Source organism: Sylvia atricapilla, chromosome 13 (assembly GCF_009819655.1).
Source record: "Sylvia atricapilla isolate bSylAtr1 chromosome 13, bSylAtr1.pri, whole genome shotgun sequence".
NCBI classification, from domain to species: Eukaryota; Metazoa; Chordata; class Aves; order Passeriformes; family Sylviidae; genus Sylvia; species Sylvia atricapilla.
Window position 1 is genome coordinate 6,781,370 of NC_089152.1, and position 17,753 is coordinate 6,799,122.

Consider the following 17,753-nt stretch of genomic DNA (forward strand, 5'->3'; position numbering starts at 1 on the left):
ATCTTTCAGCTGGGACCACGGTAGCAGTAAGAGCAGACAGGGCTGTGCCTCAGGCTTGGCAGGAAGGCTGGGCTTCCCTTCCTCCCTGCAGCATTAGCTGATTAAATTACGGTCTGTGGGCATGAATGGGGCCTGGGAGCCTGATGCCGTGCTGTGCAGAGAGGTGGTGATAACATGGAATTCCGTATGGGGTATGATTTATTTTGAGGTTTTTGGAAGCAGGAAGTTTACAGATGATTTCTAGGCACCCGAGACCACTGCTGCCTTTAGATGGTGGATGAAGCAAGTTCTGCTGCTGTTGTGAAATTGTGATAAGCACAGGCTCCATTTGCATTTCTTAGTCACAGAAATGCACAGACATGTTTGTACTTCAAATACCCAGGGAAGGTAGGTCCTGCAGGCAGGCTGCAGACCCAGGGAGAGAGTAGATTGTTCATATATTCAGGTTATTTTTGTAGTATTTGAAATGGAGTGCTGAAAATTATAGGAAGAGCTTTTGTTTAAGGGTTTTAGCATTTCCCTCTTGCAAAGTGCATGGAACAGAGAAAAAGGCAGTTAAATACCACCTTCTGCAAACCTCCCAGAGCCTGGATTTCATTTTGCAGCTTTGCTTAAAGTTTAGTGGTTCTTTTATCTGGAATGGATTCTGTCTTCCCAAAACAGACTGGAAGGATTTACCCATGGGATGATTTAAGTTTTTGGTTTGCTTCCTTTCTGTCACAAGATTTCCCAAGTACATTACACAAAACCTCTTTGTACCAAGGAGTCTGGGTGGGGCATTACACTTGGTAGTTGCTGTGCAGCTTTATGATATGTTATTAGGAGACTTGGAAGGCTCTAAGTGTACTCTGGGAAAAGACTGATTTAAAATCCTCTGTTGGCTTGAGGTTGTGTTTCCTTCTCCCGTGAAAGAAAGCCAGGTCCTGTGTCTCACGCAGGCTCCCCTCAGAGTTGTGTTTGTCTGAGAGCAGAATTACTGGTGGCTCCTGAAGTCAGTATTTCCTGGGAAAGAAACTGCAGCTGACAAATGTTGTTATTGCACGATAATTTACACCCTGCAAACCACTCATCAAGAGAACCATAAAATCCAAAACTTCCTGTGCACATATTTTGCTTGAGGGCTGAAATATTGATTGTTTGAGAAAACAGAGCTTGTATTGAATAAATGTCTCTGGCTTTCACTGTTATGCCCATGTCTTAACTGGTAGCGAGCATGTGGTTGGAGAGGAGCACTCCTGCTCCAGTGGATGAGAGCAAATCCTGCAGGATGCCCAGGTGCTGATGTGTCCTGCTTAATGCAAAGCAGGTTCAGAGCTAACCTGATCTGGCATCTCCAGGAACTGCCCTTGCTTCTCCTGCCAACTGGGAGGTTAATCCTGCTTCCAGGATTTGTAAAACCAGCCCTGCTGCTCCCTAGCCACTGGTGTTATTACGAGAAATCTGTTCTGGAGTGGGTTGTGTGGTTATACTGCACTGCTGTACTTCTTTTTTTGCAGAAGTCCAGGCTGTTCTCCTCTCTGACATGCTCGTGTTCCTTCAGGAAAAGGACCAGAAGTACGTCTTTGCCTCACTGGTAAGGCTTCAACCTTTTTTCCTTCTTGCTTTCCTATGTGAGAGACCCGTGATGTTGTGTTGTGCAGCAAAGCCAGCAATTGCCTGCTAAACAACTTAATTTTCTTGCTCGGAACATTTTTGTTTGCTGAGCAGACTCCATTCATTTTGATGGGAAAACATGTCTTCATGCCCCACCTCCCCTTCCTGCAGTGCCTTGGCGCAGCTGATAATTGGCCTTGAAAACCTGCCTGTCACTCAAAACACTTGTGCTTTGCGGTTTGTGCACACTGGAGCGGGGGCTGGGCTGGGAGGGGGCGAGGGCATAATGCAAACATTGTAAAAATGAACCTCAGCAGAAGGAAATGTCCCAATACATTGTGAGCTGCTGCAGGGGGCAGTGAGGTGAAATGCCAGGGCAGTAAATTCAACAGAACAGCTTGAAAATAAATGTCAGAGAAATATATTTGCAATGTGCAGGAGCAAAAACATTAGGTTTGAGGGCAGGCCCCTGTAAAGGGCTGGGCACATTGACCTGCTAAAGAAAACCTGGTGTCTAATGGAGTCTGCTGGGCTATACCTTCCAGGCATGGTCTAGACTGGCTAAACCTTGTGACCTTTCCACTCTTTGAGCATTTTGAAAGCTGATAATTTGTTATTCCAGTTTCACCAGCCCTCTGCACAGGCTCAGTTGCCTTACACAGGGGAGGCTGATTTGCATACAAGTCCTGCTAGTGAACCAGATCACCCCAGCTGTAGCGTGTGGTACAAGCACAAAGGGGCTGACTTGTGTGCAGATGACACAGCAGCCTGGGGACGCTGTAACCCAGCAGGCTGATGACACAGAGACCATAGCACACAGTGTTCTCACACGTGAGTTCTCACGTGGCAGTCTGAGAACAGCACGAGGTTTTGTGGGATTTGAAAACAGGACTTTATCTTGGAGAGAGATGGTGAAGATGCTGTGTGTGAAGCAGGCTATGAAACTGCACCAAGTGTTAGGAGCTGTGCTATTAGTGACAGAGAGAGTGTGGTCAGTAGGAAATGAGATCAAAGCAAAATATGGTACAGTTTACAAATCCACAAAGTCAATTTGAAATTAATTCTTTCTTGAAATGGAGTGAAGTAAAATTGCTTTTCCTACAGAAGTGTTGGAGGAAAGCAAACCCATCCCTTTTGTTTGACCCCATTGAAATTATTTTGTTTTTTTAATTAGCCAGCATGTTCAGAAAACGCTTACAAACCTGAGAGATGTAGCAGTATGGTTTATTGGGACCTTTTCAATGCTAGTTTGAATCCGGGAGCTAGCTCTTGTCACCCTCCTCACCCATTTCTTTCCATCTGAAGGACCAGAAATCCACTGTGATCTCTCTGAAGAAGCTGATTGTACGAGAAGTAGCTCATGAAGAGAAGGGATTGTTCCTGATCAGCATGGGTGGAAAGGATCCTGAAATGGTGGAAGTCCATGCCAGCTCCAAAGAGGAGCGCAACGGCTGGATACAGATCATTCAGGACACAATGCACACCATGTAAGACACTGAGCTGTTCTTGTGAGGCAGGGGCTGCACTGGCTGTGTCCCTGTAGTAACTGAGACATCTCTCCTGTCCAGGGATAGAGACGAAGATGAAGGAGTCCCTTGTGAGTCTGAGTTTGAAAAGAAATTGTCCGATGCGAAAGTGAGAGGACTGAAAGGTAAAATCTGTGTGGAACAGAGCTGGGGAGCCATTGTGGAAAAATCGGGAGTTTTGGGGCTGGGTTTTGTGGTCAAACTGTGACTTTTTTCAATCCTGCATCCAGCAAATAACTGCAGTCCTGGTTTGCAGCTCGCCTTCCTTGCATTATTTATTTTCTGAGCCTGCCGTGCCAGATTGCCCAGGGCACTGTTGTGCTGCCAAACCCAGCACATATTGTCATGCTCCACTAGATGGGGCCAGTATCTCAGGAATCGCTCACGTTTCCTTGCCAGGGCTTTTATTTTCTGTCTTCATCCCTGTTTTCTGTTCATCCCCACAGAACAACTTCAGCAGAAGGATAAACAGATCCTGCTCTTGCTGGAGGAGAAGACAAAGATCTTCCAGGACATGGCAGACAGTTCTGTGCAGGAGGAGATGCCAGGCTCCAGGCTGCTCTTCAGATCCAACACAGAAGAAGCTCCAAAAGGAGAGGCAATCATGAAAACGGCAATAAATGAAGGTGAGCCAGTCATGTGACATGTAAATTATAGTAACCAACTAGGATTGGTTACCTTCAGTAAAGGCATCAGTTCTCAAGCACAGTTTTGCAGAGGAAACTTCTCTGTGTCAGAATAACAAGGAGAAACTGCTCCTCATGGTATTGTCTCAGGGACAGGTCATGGGGATCAGGAAAGGAAGCAGGTATTGGGGGATGTTGAAAGAGGGCAGGAAAGTCAGCACAAAGAAAACAGTGCATTGAACCTTCTTTGGGGCCAGGATCAGCATGGGATTTATCCTTGGCTGAAATCTGGACCATCCAGGCTTTTGCTGTTCTTCAGTCTCAGCAAGATGTGAGGGTGGGGCTTGGGTTTCAGCAGACACTTGTGGTGCCTGCAAGGGACAAGCAGTTCTGTTAACAAAGGCAAAAGTAGGTGGAAGCTCAAGGTACTTTCCAAAGTATGATCTTTAGAGAGGCTAAAATTATTAAATGCTGTTGTCAGAGGACACTGAGGTTGCCTGAAGGACAAGAAGAAGGTGTAAGCTTGTGCAGAGCTCCAAGAGTTGGAGTTAGTGGTCAGACAGAGTGAGTTTTTGCAGGGGCAGTGTGTACTGTTCATGTCATTATCACAGAAACCTAGATTCTTTGTACACCAAATAATTTCTGACCTGAGCTCAGGCAGGGATGAAAATAGCTCAGAAACCTGAGGTGGGCTTTTTTACAGTTGAACTGCTGCAAGACCTGGTGAACAGGAGCCTGGGCACTGCCCTCGGACAGCAGGTCAGCAGCACTGCCATGGATCAGGAGGGAGGAGTTGGCCCCATTTCACTTCCTAGAAGGGCAGAAACTTTTGGAGGATTTGACAGTCATCAAATGAATGCCTCCAAGGGTGAGTAGTTCCATATATGCACATCAGAATTTGTTAATAATACACATCATCATATCCACTTGTTTCAGAAGGACTTCAGCTGGTGGTTTGGTTTTCACAACTCCTCTCCAACAAGAGTTGCTAGATTAAATCACAGATTAGGGAAAAAGCCTGTGTAAGGTAGATTGATGGTAGCTGAGAACCTGTGGCTATACAAGGGTAAAACATCTGAACTCTTCACTCCTGTCTGTGCTCTCTCTAAGTAATACTTGCTATTTTACTTACGTACCACATGAAAGCATTTGAATTCTCAATAAATTAGTTTCTTCATGTTATTATTGTAATATCTAAAGGTCTGTTCTTTGTTCTTCGCTTTTCTTCCCAGTAGGAGCCTGATGCTGTTGCATTTACAAATGGATATGGATATTGCTGAATCAAACACCTTCTCCCCTGTCTCTGCTCTCTATGCATTTATGTTCCACCTACATCTGCATGTATTATACCTCCAATTAAGTCACTCCCAAAGAAATGCGTGACTACTTATTTCAGCTGCATAGTTGGCTGCTTCCCAATGCCCTCTTGCTTTGCTCTAGTCATCAGAAACTTCCCTGTCCTCAAATTCCTTTCTCTGTGGTCTCACTCACACTCCTAATACAACCAGTTTTGCTGCGCTAGTGTCTGTCTCAGCACTGGCATCGTTGGACCTCATCTGACCTCCTGCATTAAAGGAGCAGTGTTAGCTCCAGACAGTCAGACATGAGAACTATGTAGAGGCTTTCCCAGTTCTGCTGGAGAGCTGCAAAGCCCTCCACAGGCCTTGTCATCATGATGACAAAATACTCATGCTGGAGGGGTTTGTTCAGGGTTGTGCCTCTGTCTGTTGCAGTGATGAACGAGACAACCTCAGGCTGTTGCCCAGATCTCAGTTTTCTGTAGAAATACCCTCTGGTTCTAATTCAGTAGTTGTAGGGTCTTGGGAGATTTTGGGAAAAGAATGCAGGGCCCATTGGTTCTGCCCAGGAGGTATGAAACCTGGCATTCTCTCCAGTTCTTCTGTTCACAACCTCTGAAACCTCGGGCAAGGCTTATAACCTGACTCCCCTTCGTTCTCCCCTCCAGCAAAGCAGAAGGGAGGAGTTTCCTCCTGCAGAGAGGTGGAAGGTCCCAGGACGTGGCGCAGGAGAGCAGGTCTGTTAGGAGGACTTGAGGGTCAGCCTCTAACAGCAGAGCCAGCCTCAGGGGTGGGGGGAGGAGAGGGCCTTTGCACCAGCTCTGGTGTCCTTCATGCTGCTGCAGATTCAGGTTTATGTAAAGTTGTTTACTACCAGAAAAAAACCCATGGGTTTTCCCCATGGGCTGTATCTCAGCTGGGAATGGGAATACAGGAGTCTTGGCAAGACCTAGAGGATGTGTGACTCCTTTTGAGCAGAAGGGCAGCGCAGGGCGAGGGTCAGAGCCCTCCTGTCCCCACAGGTCAGCTCAGTCTTGCTCAGGAGCACTGGTATGAGCCATCCAGGGGGAAGTTAGAAAGAGAAGCCCAGTGTCCCTTTGAAGATCCAGGTATCTGATAGCTAAGGTTAATGATAAATTGTTAGATAGAATTACACAGGGTGTTGCACAGCAGTATCTGACCCAGATGTAAATTAACTTGCACAAGAGAGGCATTGAAACTATACCTGCAATAATATACCCTGATATGATTCTGTTATCATCCTCCATCTGCTCTTATGCTGCCTCATGTCTTCTCAGCAAGTATTCTGTGGTAGCAGACAGCAGTGCAGGGGCTAGACAGAGCACCAGTTAATAGCAATGTGCTGAATTTATCAGCACGTTCTCTGAAACCAAAGTCAACCCTAATCTAAATTCACATCCACTTTTTCTGGTAGTGCTGACGTGTTCCGTATATTTAGGGCTCAAATTCATTTAGTTAAAATGTCAAGAGCTCTGTGTCTGCTTTTGTGGAACATGTGAGTTTCCTGTATTAAATTTCTCAGACTTTAGCAAGTTCATCTCTGCCTTAAAAATGTTGAATAACCGATGTCAGTGCTGGCTTGTTCCTTTAGGTGGAGCGAAAGATGAAGGTGACGATGCTCAGGACCTTCGGAGAACAGAGTCAGACAGCATTTTAAAGAAGGTACAGCTTGGTTTGTGTATCTGCCACCACTGAGTTCAGATTCCAAGAGTGACAGCTCTAGCCTTGAAAAATGCCTGAAAATTTCTTGACAATTAGGTGCATCCTGATAAGTTAAAAGTAAAATAAAATGTGAAGTATGCACCCAAAACCACTGACTTGAAAACCATTGTAAATCACTTATAATCCTTAATGGCACAGTTAGCTGCCATCTGTCTGCAGGTCAGCCAGAGCATGTGTTTAATTTTGCATTGTTACTGAAATGATAAGGTCAGTTAAAACCTTGCACCTTTTCTTTCTGGGGATCAATCCATCACATAACTGCAAAATAATACCTAATTAACATTTTGTTCTATATGATTCTAAGTGGCCTAAAAACATGCATGAATTCTCCCAAAATGCAAAGTGGAGGGGAGTGTTTAATGGATGTCATTAGTTCAGCTTCAGAAGACATTTGCTATGATTTTTCATTGTCCTTATATTAAATTTCTGATCTTGTCATAGGGTGGAAATGCTAATTTGATGTTCATGCTGAAAAGGAATAACGAGGTAAGAATTGATTCCATTGCTCAGCTGTTCCCTTCATTTAAGTGGCTAGAGAATTTGTCTCAATAGGTGATAATGTAGAAGAAAGCACATTTAATTTGCTGAAGCACATCTAGACTTTTAAATACATTAAGCTGAACCCACTGTGTCATTTATTTGTTTAACCTTGGATGTTTAGACAGGGAATTCACTGATTGTCATCTGCTTGCCAGCAAGATGATATGTGCTGATTATAAGCAGCAAGGGTTAATTACCACCAGGATGCACAGGGCTGTATTTATTGAGCATCTGCAGACAGAGAGTTTAATTTTATGTTGCAGGTGCAGTGAATTGGGGCAATTAGACTTCTATTCTCCCTTTGATACACATTCATAACTCCCAATTAGCATTAATGACAAAATGAGAAGCAGTTCTCTTAATACTTGGCTATCACTCCACTACTGCAAATACTGGAGTGCTCTTTTTGCTTCTTGAAATTAATTGTAGGATATGAGAGATTCAGAGAAATTTTTAGCTAGGCTAAATTTAGGGATGTAGCATCAGTCCAAAGTAGCTTGCTCTGTATTGATGCATGAGGTGCTTGCATTTGTGTATTTTCAGAAAGCCTCCAAGAACACACCTGCTGCACTTGTGTGCCTGCTGTAGTGCAGCTTTTCTGCCTGATGATAGTGGGGTTTTTATGGGTCAGCTGGGGGAGAAGGGTACAAATAGTCCACATCCATTTAAAGTTTGCTTCTGTATTTTTTTTTCTCCCCTTGTAATTTTTTTTCCTGAAATTTTTAAGTGAAATTCTGGGCTTCATCTAAATTGCTCAGCTTGTTCTTGAGCAAGCTGATGCTGTGGGAAATGGTTTGCAGAAACAACCCATGAGCTCTGTGCCAGGAGGTGCCTCTGCAGACATTCCTTCCTGTGCTGCAGTGACAGTTAGGGAAGGTGATGCCAGGCGCTTCTAGGAGATGTTCAAGGGATGTGTTGGGGATTGATGCAGTCCTTGCAAGGGAAGAGTGAGGAAAAGCAGGGTGCAGAGTTGTTAAGCTAAGCTGTGCAGCTTGTCAGACCCACTGGTGGGACACAGAGCAAGAGAGGGTGCTGTCCACGTACCCTGCATCTAGTGAGATCTAACAGCAATGCTTCTGTTTTCTCGCAGCAGGTCCTCCAAACCATTACCAGCCTCCATAAGCTGCTCAGTGCTTTGCAGGTAGGCTTAGCCCTTCATCCTGCTCCCACACACCGCTTGCCTGAGCTGCCAGTCGTGCTTTGCCCCTTGTCTCCCTTCCTTGTGTCACAACCCTGCATGGCTGGACACCCCAGGGCCGGCTGGCAGGCTGTGGGAATGAGCTGCTGCCTGAGGGAACCAGTGCTGGCCTGAATTTGGGAAGCTGCTTCGGCAGCATGCTCTGGTGACCAGGCAGCAGTGCTGAGCTGCAAGTTTGGTGGGAGAAGAAGAGCTTCAGTACGAGGTTTTCAGGGCTGGGCCTGTCCCCACGGAGAGGATGCTGCAGCAATCTCTGTCTCTCTCCCAGGGCGTGGTGCTGCAGCAGGACACCTACATCGAGGACCAGAAGCTGGCTCTGAGCGAGCGGGCTCTGAGCCGGAGCTTCTTCCGGCCCACCTCGCTGCTGGAGCAGGAGAAGCAGCGCAACCTGGAGAAGCAGCGCCAGGAGCTGGCCAACCTGAAGAAGCAGCAGACACAGCACCAGGAGGAGAGGAGGAAGAGGGAGAAGGAGTGGGAAGTGCGGGAGAAGGAGCTGGCGGAGCACGAGGCCGAGGTGGCCCAGCGCGAGGAGCAGGTGCAGAGGCTGAGGCAGGAGCTGGAGCGGGAGCGGGAGGAGCTGCAGGTGAAGAAGGCGGCTTACCAGCTCGACCTGGAGCGGCTCCGCATGGCGCAGAAGCATCTGGAGAAGGAGAAGGTGCGGCTCAAGCAGGATGTGGAGAGGTTCGCTCAAATGCAGCAGGAGCCCGACCACAACCAGGTAAATGATGCCAAGAGCCAGGCTCCTGGGGAAGCTGATCCCTGCAGGGAGCTCCCAGGCAGCTCCTGGGTGAGCTGCATGCCCCTCACAGGGAACAGCTGGTGCCAGCCCAGCCTCAGTTGTGTTAGGGACTGCTGTTTAAAATTGGCTCTTCCCTTGCATATGATGTGCAGTGCTGCCCTTTTTGCACCTCTGGAGCTGCTGAGGCACTGGCAGGATTGGTGCTTCGTGGTGTATTGGGGGTGCCTGGCCAGTGCTGGGCAGCCTGAGCTCTGCCCACTTCCCTGTCTGTGTCTGGGGGATGGCGGAGAGGAGGTGGAAGGCTCCCAGGGAGGACGCCCCAGGCAATCCCAGGGGGTTGGCACTGCCTGATGTTGGCCTTCACCTAAGGGCTGAGCTTATTCCTTTGCAGAAACAGCCTGAGAGTTGTGGGTAACCTGCAGCCTCCAGCTGTCAGAAAAAAAACACTTGTGAGGCTGGTAGCTGCATGGCAAGGCTGTTCACATGCTGACATCCATCTCCAAAAGCATTCTCAATATCCAGCAAAGAGATGGCATTGCCCCTGTCCTGAAAAGACCAAGCAGCTGCAGTCCAGTTGTGGCTCAGTGAGCAAAGGTCCCCAGCTCTGCTGGAAGAGGCTTCTGGTGTCTGACTGCTCAAACCACAAAGAAAAACCCTCATGCAGATCCTGGGCATTTTTCAGCAAGCCAAGGTTTATTCCTTTACAACTGTGCAGCAGTCTGACTGAGAAGATAAAGCACCATTAGCAAAACATGGACTGAATTTAATCCTTAAGCCTGTTGATCATTTGTTTGTTTGTAACTCACTAATGCTGACTGTAATTTGCTTAGAGCTGTGGCAGAGTTAGTTTGTAAATATTGGATTGCAGAATGGGAATGGTTTTGGATGCCTAGTTGTGGCACTGAGCAGTCAGCTCTGAAAAGCTAATCACCAGAGGAGGTCCTGCTCCCTCCCACCTGGCTACTGATGAAGCCAGAAGTTTTCCAAGCAGCCAGTGAAGCTGTTCCAGCTCCAAGCACTTCCAGACAAGGGGTATGGATGGTGTGGGGAGAGGCTGAGAGGTAAAATGCCTGCAAGGCCTAAGAGATTTAGGAGAAGGAAGCACCTTCTCAAGACAGGTATCTGACTGACACTGCACAGCTATAAATAGAGAGTTCAGTCGAGCTTTGTTGGGCTTGTTTTGATCTTCCCTTTGAATGTGCAAACTCAATTACATCCTGAGACAGCCGTTAGGAAAAAAAAAATCAGGAAAAATGCTTTTGCTTTCATCTTTTGCTTGGGAAGGCTTCCTTTGACACATGGTGCTCCCGTGCCGTGTGCTGGCGTTCCCTTCCCAGAGAGGAACGCTGCTCCTTGGCCTCCTGCCACCATCTGTGTGTGCAAACGATGCAGGGTGAGTCTTGCTATTGAGATCTTAGAGAATATTTGCCCTTGGCTTGTTGATACATAGCAGAGTACATGTAGGAGCAAAAGATAGTGGAGTGTTGCTCTTTGTGTGCCTCGGTTTTTCATCTTGAACAGAGAGGGCTTTTCTCTCTGTACTTGGCCTGGATGGGGACCACATTTTACCTGGTGAATGGGCTGGATATTCACAAGAGCAACCTCTGTGAGTGGTCTGGAACGTGCCTTTTCTGTCCATGTTCTCTGCTATCCTCTTTCATGAAACACTTTTCCTTTCTAGGTTTCAAATCTACATGAGAGACTTGCAAGAGTCTCCTCCCAGTCCAGCATTGATGAATCCTCCATGCAGAAGAACCCTTCCCTTCCTAAACAAGGGCACTTTGACGCAGAACTGTCTGTCTCCCCCAAAAGGAACAGTCTTTCAAGGACACACAAAGAGAAAAGCACTTTCCATTTGCTTAGCACAACAAACCAGACTAACAAGGCAGCTGAGGAACAGACCCAGATGCCTACTCGCCTCTTCAGTTTAGCCAAACCAAAGGAGAAGAAGGAAAAGAAGAAAAAGGGCAGGGGACATCGCTCCCAGCAGTCTGGTGAGTGTCAGGGGAGCTCACTTGTGTTTTTTCAGGGTTAGTAAGATGGCTGTTTTCCTTCAGCCAGCAAACTTGTGGAAGCCACAAAATGTGGCTTTAAATGAGGCTGGTGACAGAGGGATGGGGAAGAGCAACTGTGCTGAGTGAGCTTTCCAGCCTGAAGTGATCTTGCGTGGGCTTTTCTGCCTGTCCTGCAGCGTGTGGGGTTGTAAGAGGGACAGACATTCTTCTGATTGTTTTTCCCCATCCTATCCTGAGCAGCCTCCATGGGCTGGATTCTCTGCTTCAAGGAAGAAAATATTCTGCTTCAGTGTCAGTGTTTTCAGAAGGAGCTGCTGCTGGGTTGCTCCTGGCTGTTGCAGCTCCTGAGGCATTGATGTCTGCTTTAGCTCTGTGGCAGTTTGGAAGTGATATCCACAAGCCTTCTGGTGGCCTCTCCTTTCCCCTCAAGCTGGTCTGCTTTGTCTCTTGATCTGAAACAAAAACATACAGTGTTTTTGTTTTTGTTTTTTGGTTTTTTTTTTTGTCTGGTAGTTTTGCATCCCCTTAGGACTCAGAGCTGCACCTCAAACCTCTGACCCAAATGAAATTTGATCACATGCCCTCGGATGACCAGGTTCATTCATACTAGCTTACTGATGTTTTCCAGCTTGTGCACAGGAAATCTCACCCGTTGCAAGGTGTGATTCCATGGTAGCTCATCAGGGAGCTGAGCATCTTTTAAGGGTCCCAGTGGATTTAGCAGTCAGTGGGGTTTCAGTGCACAGAGCCCCGCTCTGCCTGCTGTGTCCCTGTGTGTTCCCATAGTGATTCCCACATGATGTTTTTTTGGTGCCACAGATTCTCACTCGTCAGAAGCACCTCCAGAGGGTGAGGAGATCTTCTGCTGAGCATGGACTGTTGCAGTGGTCACTCATGGCATTGGCTCCGTGGACATCTCCCTGCCTGTGACACAGCACGCATCTGGACAAGCACCTGGAGGTTTTCAATAAAACATGTTCTGAAGTCTGCTAAGTGGTGCATAAGGGCCTCTCTCCTGTGGTTTTAGGTGAATTCTCCCTGCAGAGGCTGTGCCTGCACAGCTCACAGGACCATCTCCCTGGGCAAACCTGGGGTCAAACGGATTGGGATAGATGTTGTCTGTCTCTTCTTACTGCTAAAGGATGAGAGAACATAGCCTTAAGGGGTTTGTGCCTTCAAATTCCCCTTTTCTGGGGAAGAGAACCAAAACCAAGCATTTAGCAAAAGATTAGGACTCTACAAATGGTGCGTACACACTGGCATATATAGATATACTGTATATATACATATATGTGTCTATGTATCCACTGGGATATACTTACAGTCCCCACAGCCAAGGTCCAACAGTGGGGACAGATGATACCTGACAACTTTCAGGGAGTGTGTAGATATTAAATATCTTGCCCTTACTGCTCTGACTGTAACACAGTGACCTGCACATCCCTTTTGTGCTCATGGGATAGAGGCTGTTTGGTTTCAGAAGGGTACCTTACACCAGGAAGCAGTAACAGCATTCAGAAGCAACAACTCAAAGGATAAAAATCAAAATTAAAAATCATTCTGAACGATTTCTGTGGGGCAGAGGAATCAAATGTCAAACTGTTTCCAGAGTCAAGCAGAACATTACTGGGTATATTTAAAATGGTGCAGAAAAGAGAATTTTGGTAGACTGGTAAGGCAATCCCAAGGACTCAGAACACACTGTTCAAATGGAAACCACAGTAAGCAACAGGTTTTTTACACAATCTCTTTAAGCTCCAGCCCACTCCCTCTCATCCCTGAAGTAAAGATTATGTTTTGGTTGGAATAGAGCTCTCCAGTTGCCTCTGACATCCTCATACAAGCCTAATGAGTGAGTGGCTAAAAACCTGCTTTTAGGGATGTTTGTTCTGTTCGTTGTGCTCTTCTTAGCCTGGTTTTGGTGCTACTGTTGGGCTTCTGTTTCTCTGGATTTTCTCTCGTGCCCTGCTTGTTTCTGAGGCAGAGTGAGAGCAGCAGTGTCTGGGCAGGTCAGTGAGACATCAGCTTCTATTCCCATGGCTGTGCAATACTGGGCACTTAGGAGCCTTTTTTGGGGAGAAAAAAGTTCTGATGGACTAACCCCCTGTGGGACAGGTCTGGAGTCCAGGTGGAGTGTCTGTGCAGAACAGGAAGATCCAAGGGCAGCCCTTGCTGTGGCAGCTGTGGGGTGTCTGTAGAGTTGTGGAATACAGGGATGTGTTCAGTGGGGGAGGAGAAATGCAACGAGACACACTTTTCTCAAAAATTACCTTTCTTCCAAACCCTGTCAGGAGAATTACCCAAGTGGATTTGTAAATGGTTACCAGCTTCAAAATAGGTCAAGGTTTTGCTCAAGAGTTTGAAGCCGTCAGGTGCATTTCCTTTCCTACCATTTTTTTTTTACTTTGAAGTAACAAATAATTTCTCTTCTTGTACTATAGTTTGATTTCAGTTTGCTCTCAGGCTTGTCAAGAGCTAGTGATCTACAGCAGTTTTCAGAGTTAGTGCTGATGAGTATCAGCAGCACTGATGGTGAGGTGGATGCTTGGGCTGGGCTGTCTTGGTGCAGGAACCCTGCTTGCTTTGGAAGCTCTCTACACTATTAAAACTCGAAGGAAAAAGAGAAAAAAAAAAGAAAGGAAAAAGGGTTGAGATTTTTTTTTTAATATTATTTGGTGCTTGTTCTTAATTGCAAGCAGGGCTTGCAAAAATATTTATCTTTCATTTTATCTGAAAGAGGTTTTTTAAAGAAGTTTACTTGGTTTTATTTTTTTATTTATTTTTACTTTTACTTTTGTTTGGGGAATAGCTTGAGGGTTTTTTCCTCTCCCCCCCCCCGCTTTATTTTTTTGGTTTGTTTGTTTTGTTTTCTTACCAAAAGATTGGTAAACCAAATGTTCTCATCTCTCTGTTTCCTACAAATCATGGGGTTGGGCAGTGCTGCTTTGCAGTTCATTCCATGCCCAAAGTCACACAATTTCAGCTGAGAGCTTTCTTCAAGGCAGAGCATCTTCAGGCCAGAAAAAGTCTGAAAAAAAGACAGTAACTTCTGATGAGGCTCCTCCTGTCAATTAGTTTCCTTGTTTAAACATTTTGTTTAGATTTTCTCTTTCCTTTTGGAGGCAAAGGAAAAAGCAAAGCATGGAGTGCCTTGCAGTGATGTGAGGGTCTAGTTGCTCTCTCAGACCCGAGGGGAGCTGAAGGAGGCACGTGCTGGTGGTGTGGTGGTACCTTTTTCATAAGAAAACCATCAGCTTCAGAAAGTATCTCCTTCCCTGCTGTTTATACATCTGCAGACACGAATGTGCCAAGCTGGAATTTTTGGAAACCAAAGCAATGCGTGGCTGTGTGTGAACAGAGATCAGGGCACTGGTATGTCTGAGTTCCCCTCAGTCTGGAACAGTCTTTGCCACTATGAACTTTTCAATTTATCCCACTGTCTTTTCCCCAGTCCCAGCAAATGCTATATTCACAACACAGCAATGTCCCCTGGCTCGGAGAAGGGCACCAAAAGGCAGATGTGTGACCCAGGGCAGCAGGATTCAGTCTGCCTGGCTTCACCATCTCCTGTCCTGTGCAAATCAAAAAGCGCATTCAGTGCTTGAAGTGCAAATACTATTGGCTAAGTGATCTCCCAAGCTCCCTGTGGTTCCTTGACAGAAACTACAGGTGTGAGTCAGAAATAGACTGACAGAAATCCTGTGTATCAAAGCTGTTTGTATCTTAAATTCTGGTGGACAGACCTTTGTCCCTGGAGGATGTCTGTTACCGTATGATTCAGTTTTTTGGAATGAAGCCTTTCCTCCCACACTGCTTCCTCCTCCTTTCACCTTTAGGAAGGTAAGGGCTTGTTTTTATCTCTTTAGCCTTTTATTTTTCCCATCTCAGGTTTTCTTTATAAAGGCTTGGCATAGGTTCCTAGAGTCAGGTTCCTGCTCTGATCCCTGAAGGTTGTCTAGCATTGTCTGCTAGAGTATGGAGATGCCAGCTTGACAGCCCCAAAACCTTTCCTCTTCCTGGCCCTAAAATTGCATTTGCTCCAGTTCATGCCTGGCATCCATCCTGCACTAGTTGAAAGCATGTTATTTCTTCAGCCCAGCCTGTTGCTAGTTCCCAGAGCCATTCCCTTGATCCCATTTGGAGCACCCAAAAAAAACCCCCTGTTTTACATTGGGTTCCTGGAACTCAGAGTAGATTCAAAAACATCTGTTTGAAGCCCATGTTGTTGGAGGAGAAGAGGATCCTGTGAGGGCTCTTGGAGCTGTTTGTGCTGGTGTTTCATGGAGGGCAGAGATCAGATTTGGTTTCCTTGGGCTTTTATTGGCCTGCTCTTTGCCACTGCCCAACAGGAGGGGTTTCAGTGTCCAATGAAAGTGAGAGTGTGGGCTCAGACAAGTACAGAAGTGGCCAGTATGAGCTGGGGGTGCCAGAATACCCAGCAGCAAAGAGCAGCTGTAGCAAAGGGTGAGAGACTTGATGGGGTTTGTGGGCTTGATCTTAAGATTCTCTTAAATGAAGCGATCATCTCAACACATAACTTGATGTCAGTTTGATACCATAAAGCACTTTAAATGGATCTGGTCCTTCCCCTTTTAATTATGGTTATTTGGAGACAATCAGTTTTGCTATTGCTTCCCCCTCTGTATCCCCAGCAAAATCAGAGCTTGTTCCTGGTTGGTTTTGGCTTTTCCCCAAGAGGGGAGGAAGAGGCCAAGCTTTTAGTATTATTTTTAGACCAAAACGGGTGTGAATCTGACTACAGTCCCACTGCAGATAGGTTAAGTGGCAGGACAAGAGAACTGGCTTCTGTTGGCTCAGGTACAACCCCCAGGAGAGCCCATGTCAGCTTCACCATCACCTTCCTCACAGCAGGTAGGGAAGCAGCCCTGCCAGTGGTTTTCCCTCCATCTCCTTTTCTTTGGAGAAACTCAGAGTGAAGGAGATGTGAAGGCATGCATCCAAATAAGTGGGGCCATTTCCATGCACCAAGGTATTTACTGTCCAGGCCCCTGGGACAAACCTCCCAGGTGTTCTCCTGGGAGAGGAGCTGTCATCCCACTGAGGGTGGACTCTTCCCTCTGGAGGTGTGACAGTGCTGGGCAGCACAGTAATGCCATCAGCTTCTGTGGATTTGCATCCAGAGTCCAATCACGTTTGCACCTTCTTGAGTCACTAGGATTTCTCACAGCTGTTGCTGAAACACCCAGTTCCAGTCCTTCCACATGCCACCTAGTCAGAAGATGTTCTTCAGGTGCCAAATCCCAAGGAAGCCGTCTAGGATATCTGTGGCATGGAGCAAGGGAGGACCGGACAGAGGACACAGGAGAGTATCTGCTAAAATCCCACAAAACATTCCTTGTTAACCAGAAGTCTGGAAATTATTTTACCTGCTGGCCAGGTTTGGGAATTTATCATGATTTAGGGCACCCATTTAAATAAAAAACCTCCCGTGCTGCTCACAACTCTTGCTTCATTTGTCAGAAGGGGCAGCAATCCACGATTCTACATTGGTGATACAGCTAATTTTTAAATATAGGCGAGCTGAACTGGTCAAATCTCCTGTACTTTGTGCTCTTCACTCATGAGAAATGTAATGCCAGCTCCTTCCCACCTGCCTTTCCAGGGCTCTGTGCACTTTCCTTCCACATGCATTTCACTGACACGGATGCTTTGCCCAGATATAATTCAGCTTCCATTGCTTGGGGGGAGGGGGGAACAGGATAACATTCACTGCTTTGCATACAGGTATAAGCTTTGTATGTATTTAAGCTGTCTATAGGTATCCATCTTTTCCATGCACTAAAGTAATCCTACTATTTTCTTTACCAATATTTAACACTGAATTAAAAACAAAAAACAAAAAGAAGAAAAATCTATGTCCAGTTCAGTTCGCCTATGGTTAAAGTTTAGCCTGGTGTTTATTTTTTACTAATATGGAATGCACTTGAGTAATTCTCAGAACATTGAGGTGTATTATAATAACCTGATATACCTCTACTTTTGGTTTGTTTATTATTAAAAAAAAAAAAAAAAAAGGAATAAAAAGAAAAGGTTTGCATTTTCATGTTGAACCCATAAAGAAAAAAAGTTGGGGGGAAAAAGATTTTTAAAGAAGATACTGTATTACTTACTGTATGTTAATTTGTAATTATGTAAAAATGGAGCTGGTTACTGACTGTAAAATTCTTCAGTTTTTTCTGTAACTTGCCAGAAACCATTAGGTTTTGTAACAGGCTTTTATTTATCTTCTTTTTGAGTTTAGCAGTATCAAGATCTTGTAAAATCTTTCTCTAAATAAATTTGATTTTCAGTCTGAGTTTTCTGCCTGATTTATTCCCACACCTTTGGTATTTTTGCTGATGACTTTTTTGCACCAAGGCTGAATGAAGAGCCCTAACCTCAACATGTAATCAAATGTTTGCATTGCCTTTATCATCTCCATTCCAGTTTGAACCCACTGGACTCTTTAACTTAT

The 17,753-nt window shown here is 45.9% G+C and overlaps 1 protein-coding gene across 1 annotated transcript in view; it reads left to right on the forward strand.

The window, feature by feature from the left end:
- The window catches only part of AKAP13 (A-kinase anchoring protein 13), a 70,198-nt gene extending 52,604 nt beyond the window's left edge, over nt 1–17,594 (forward strand). Inside the window, exons 19-29 of the mRNA XM_066328288.1 lie at nt 1,497–1,573; nt 2,899–3,080; nt 3,162–3,244; nt 3,566–3,745; nt 4,449–4,613; nt 6,656–6,726; nt 7,228–7,272; nt 8,417–8,467; nt 8,793–9,242; nt 10,945–11,257; nt 12,098–17,594. Coding sequence (XP_066184385.1) covers nt 1,497–1,573; nt 2,899–3,080; nt 3,162–3,244; nt 3,566–3,745; nt 4,449–4,613; nt 6,656–6,726; nt 7,228–7,272; nt 8,417–8,467; nt 8,793–9,242; nt 10,945–11,257; nt 12,098–12,147 — 1,667 coding nt within the window. The 3' untranslated portion in view covers nt 12,148–17,594. The remainder of the gene's footprint in view (nt 1–1,496; nt 1,574–2,898; nt 3,081–3,161; nt 3,245–3,565; nt 3,746–4,448; nt 4,614–6,655; nt 6,727–7,227; nt 7,273–8,416; nt 8,468–8,792; nt 9,243–10,944; nt 11,258–12,097) is intronic.
- The last annotated feature ends 159 nt before the right edge of the window (nt 17,595–17,753 follow it).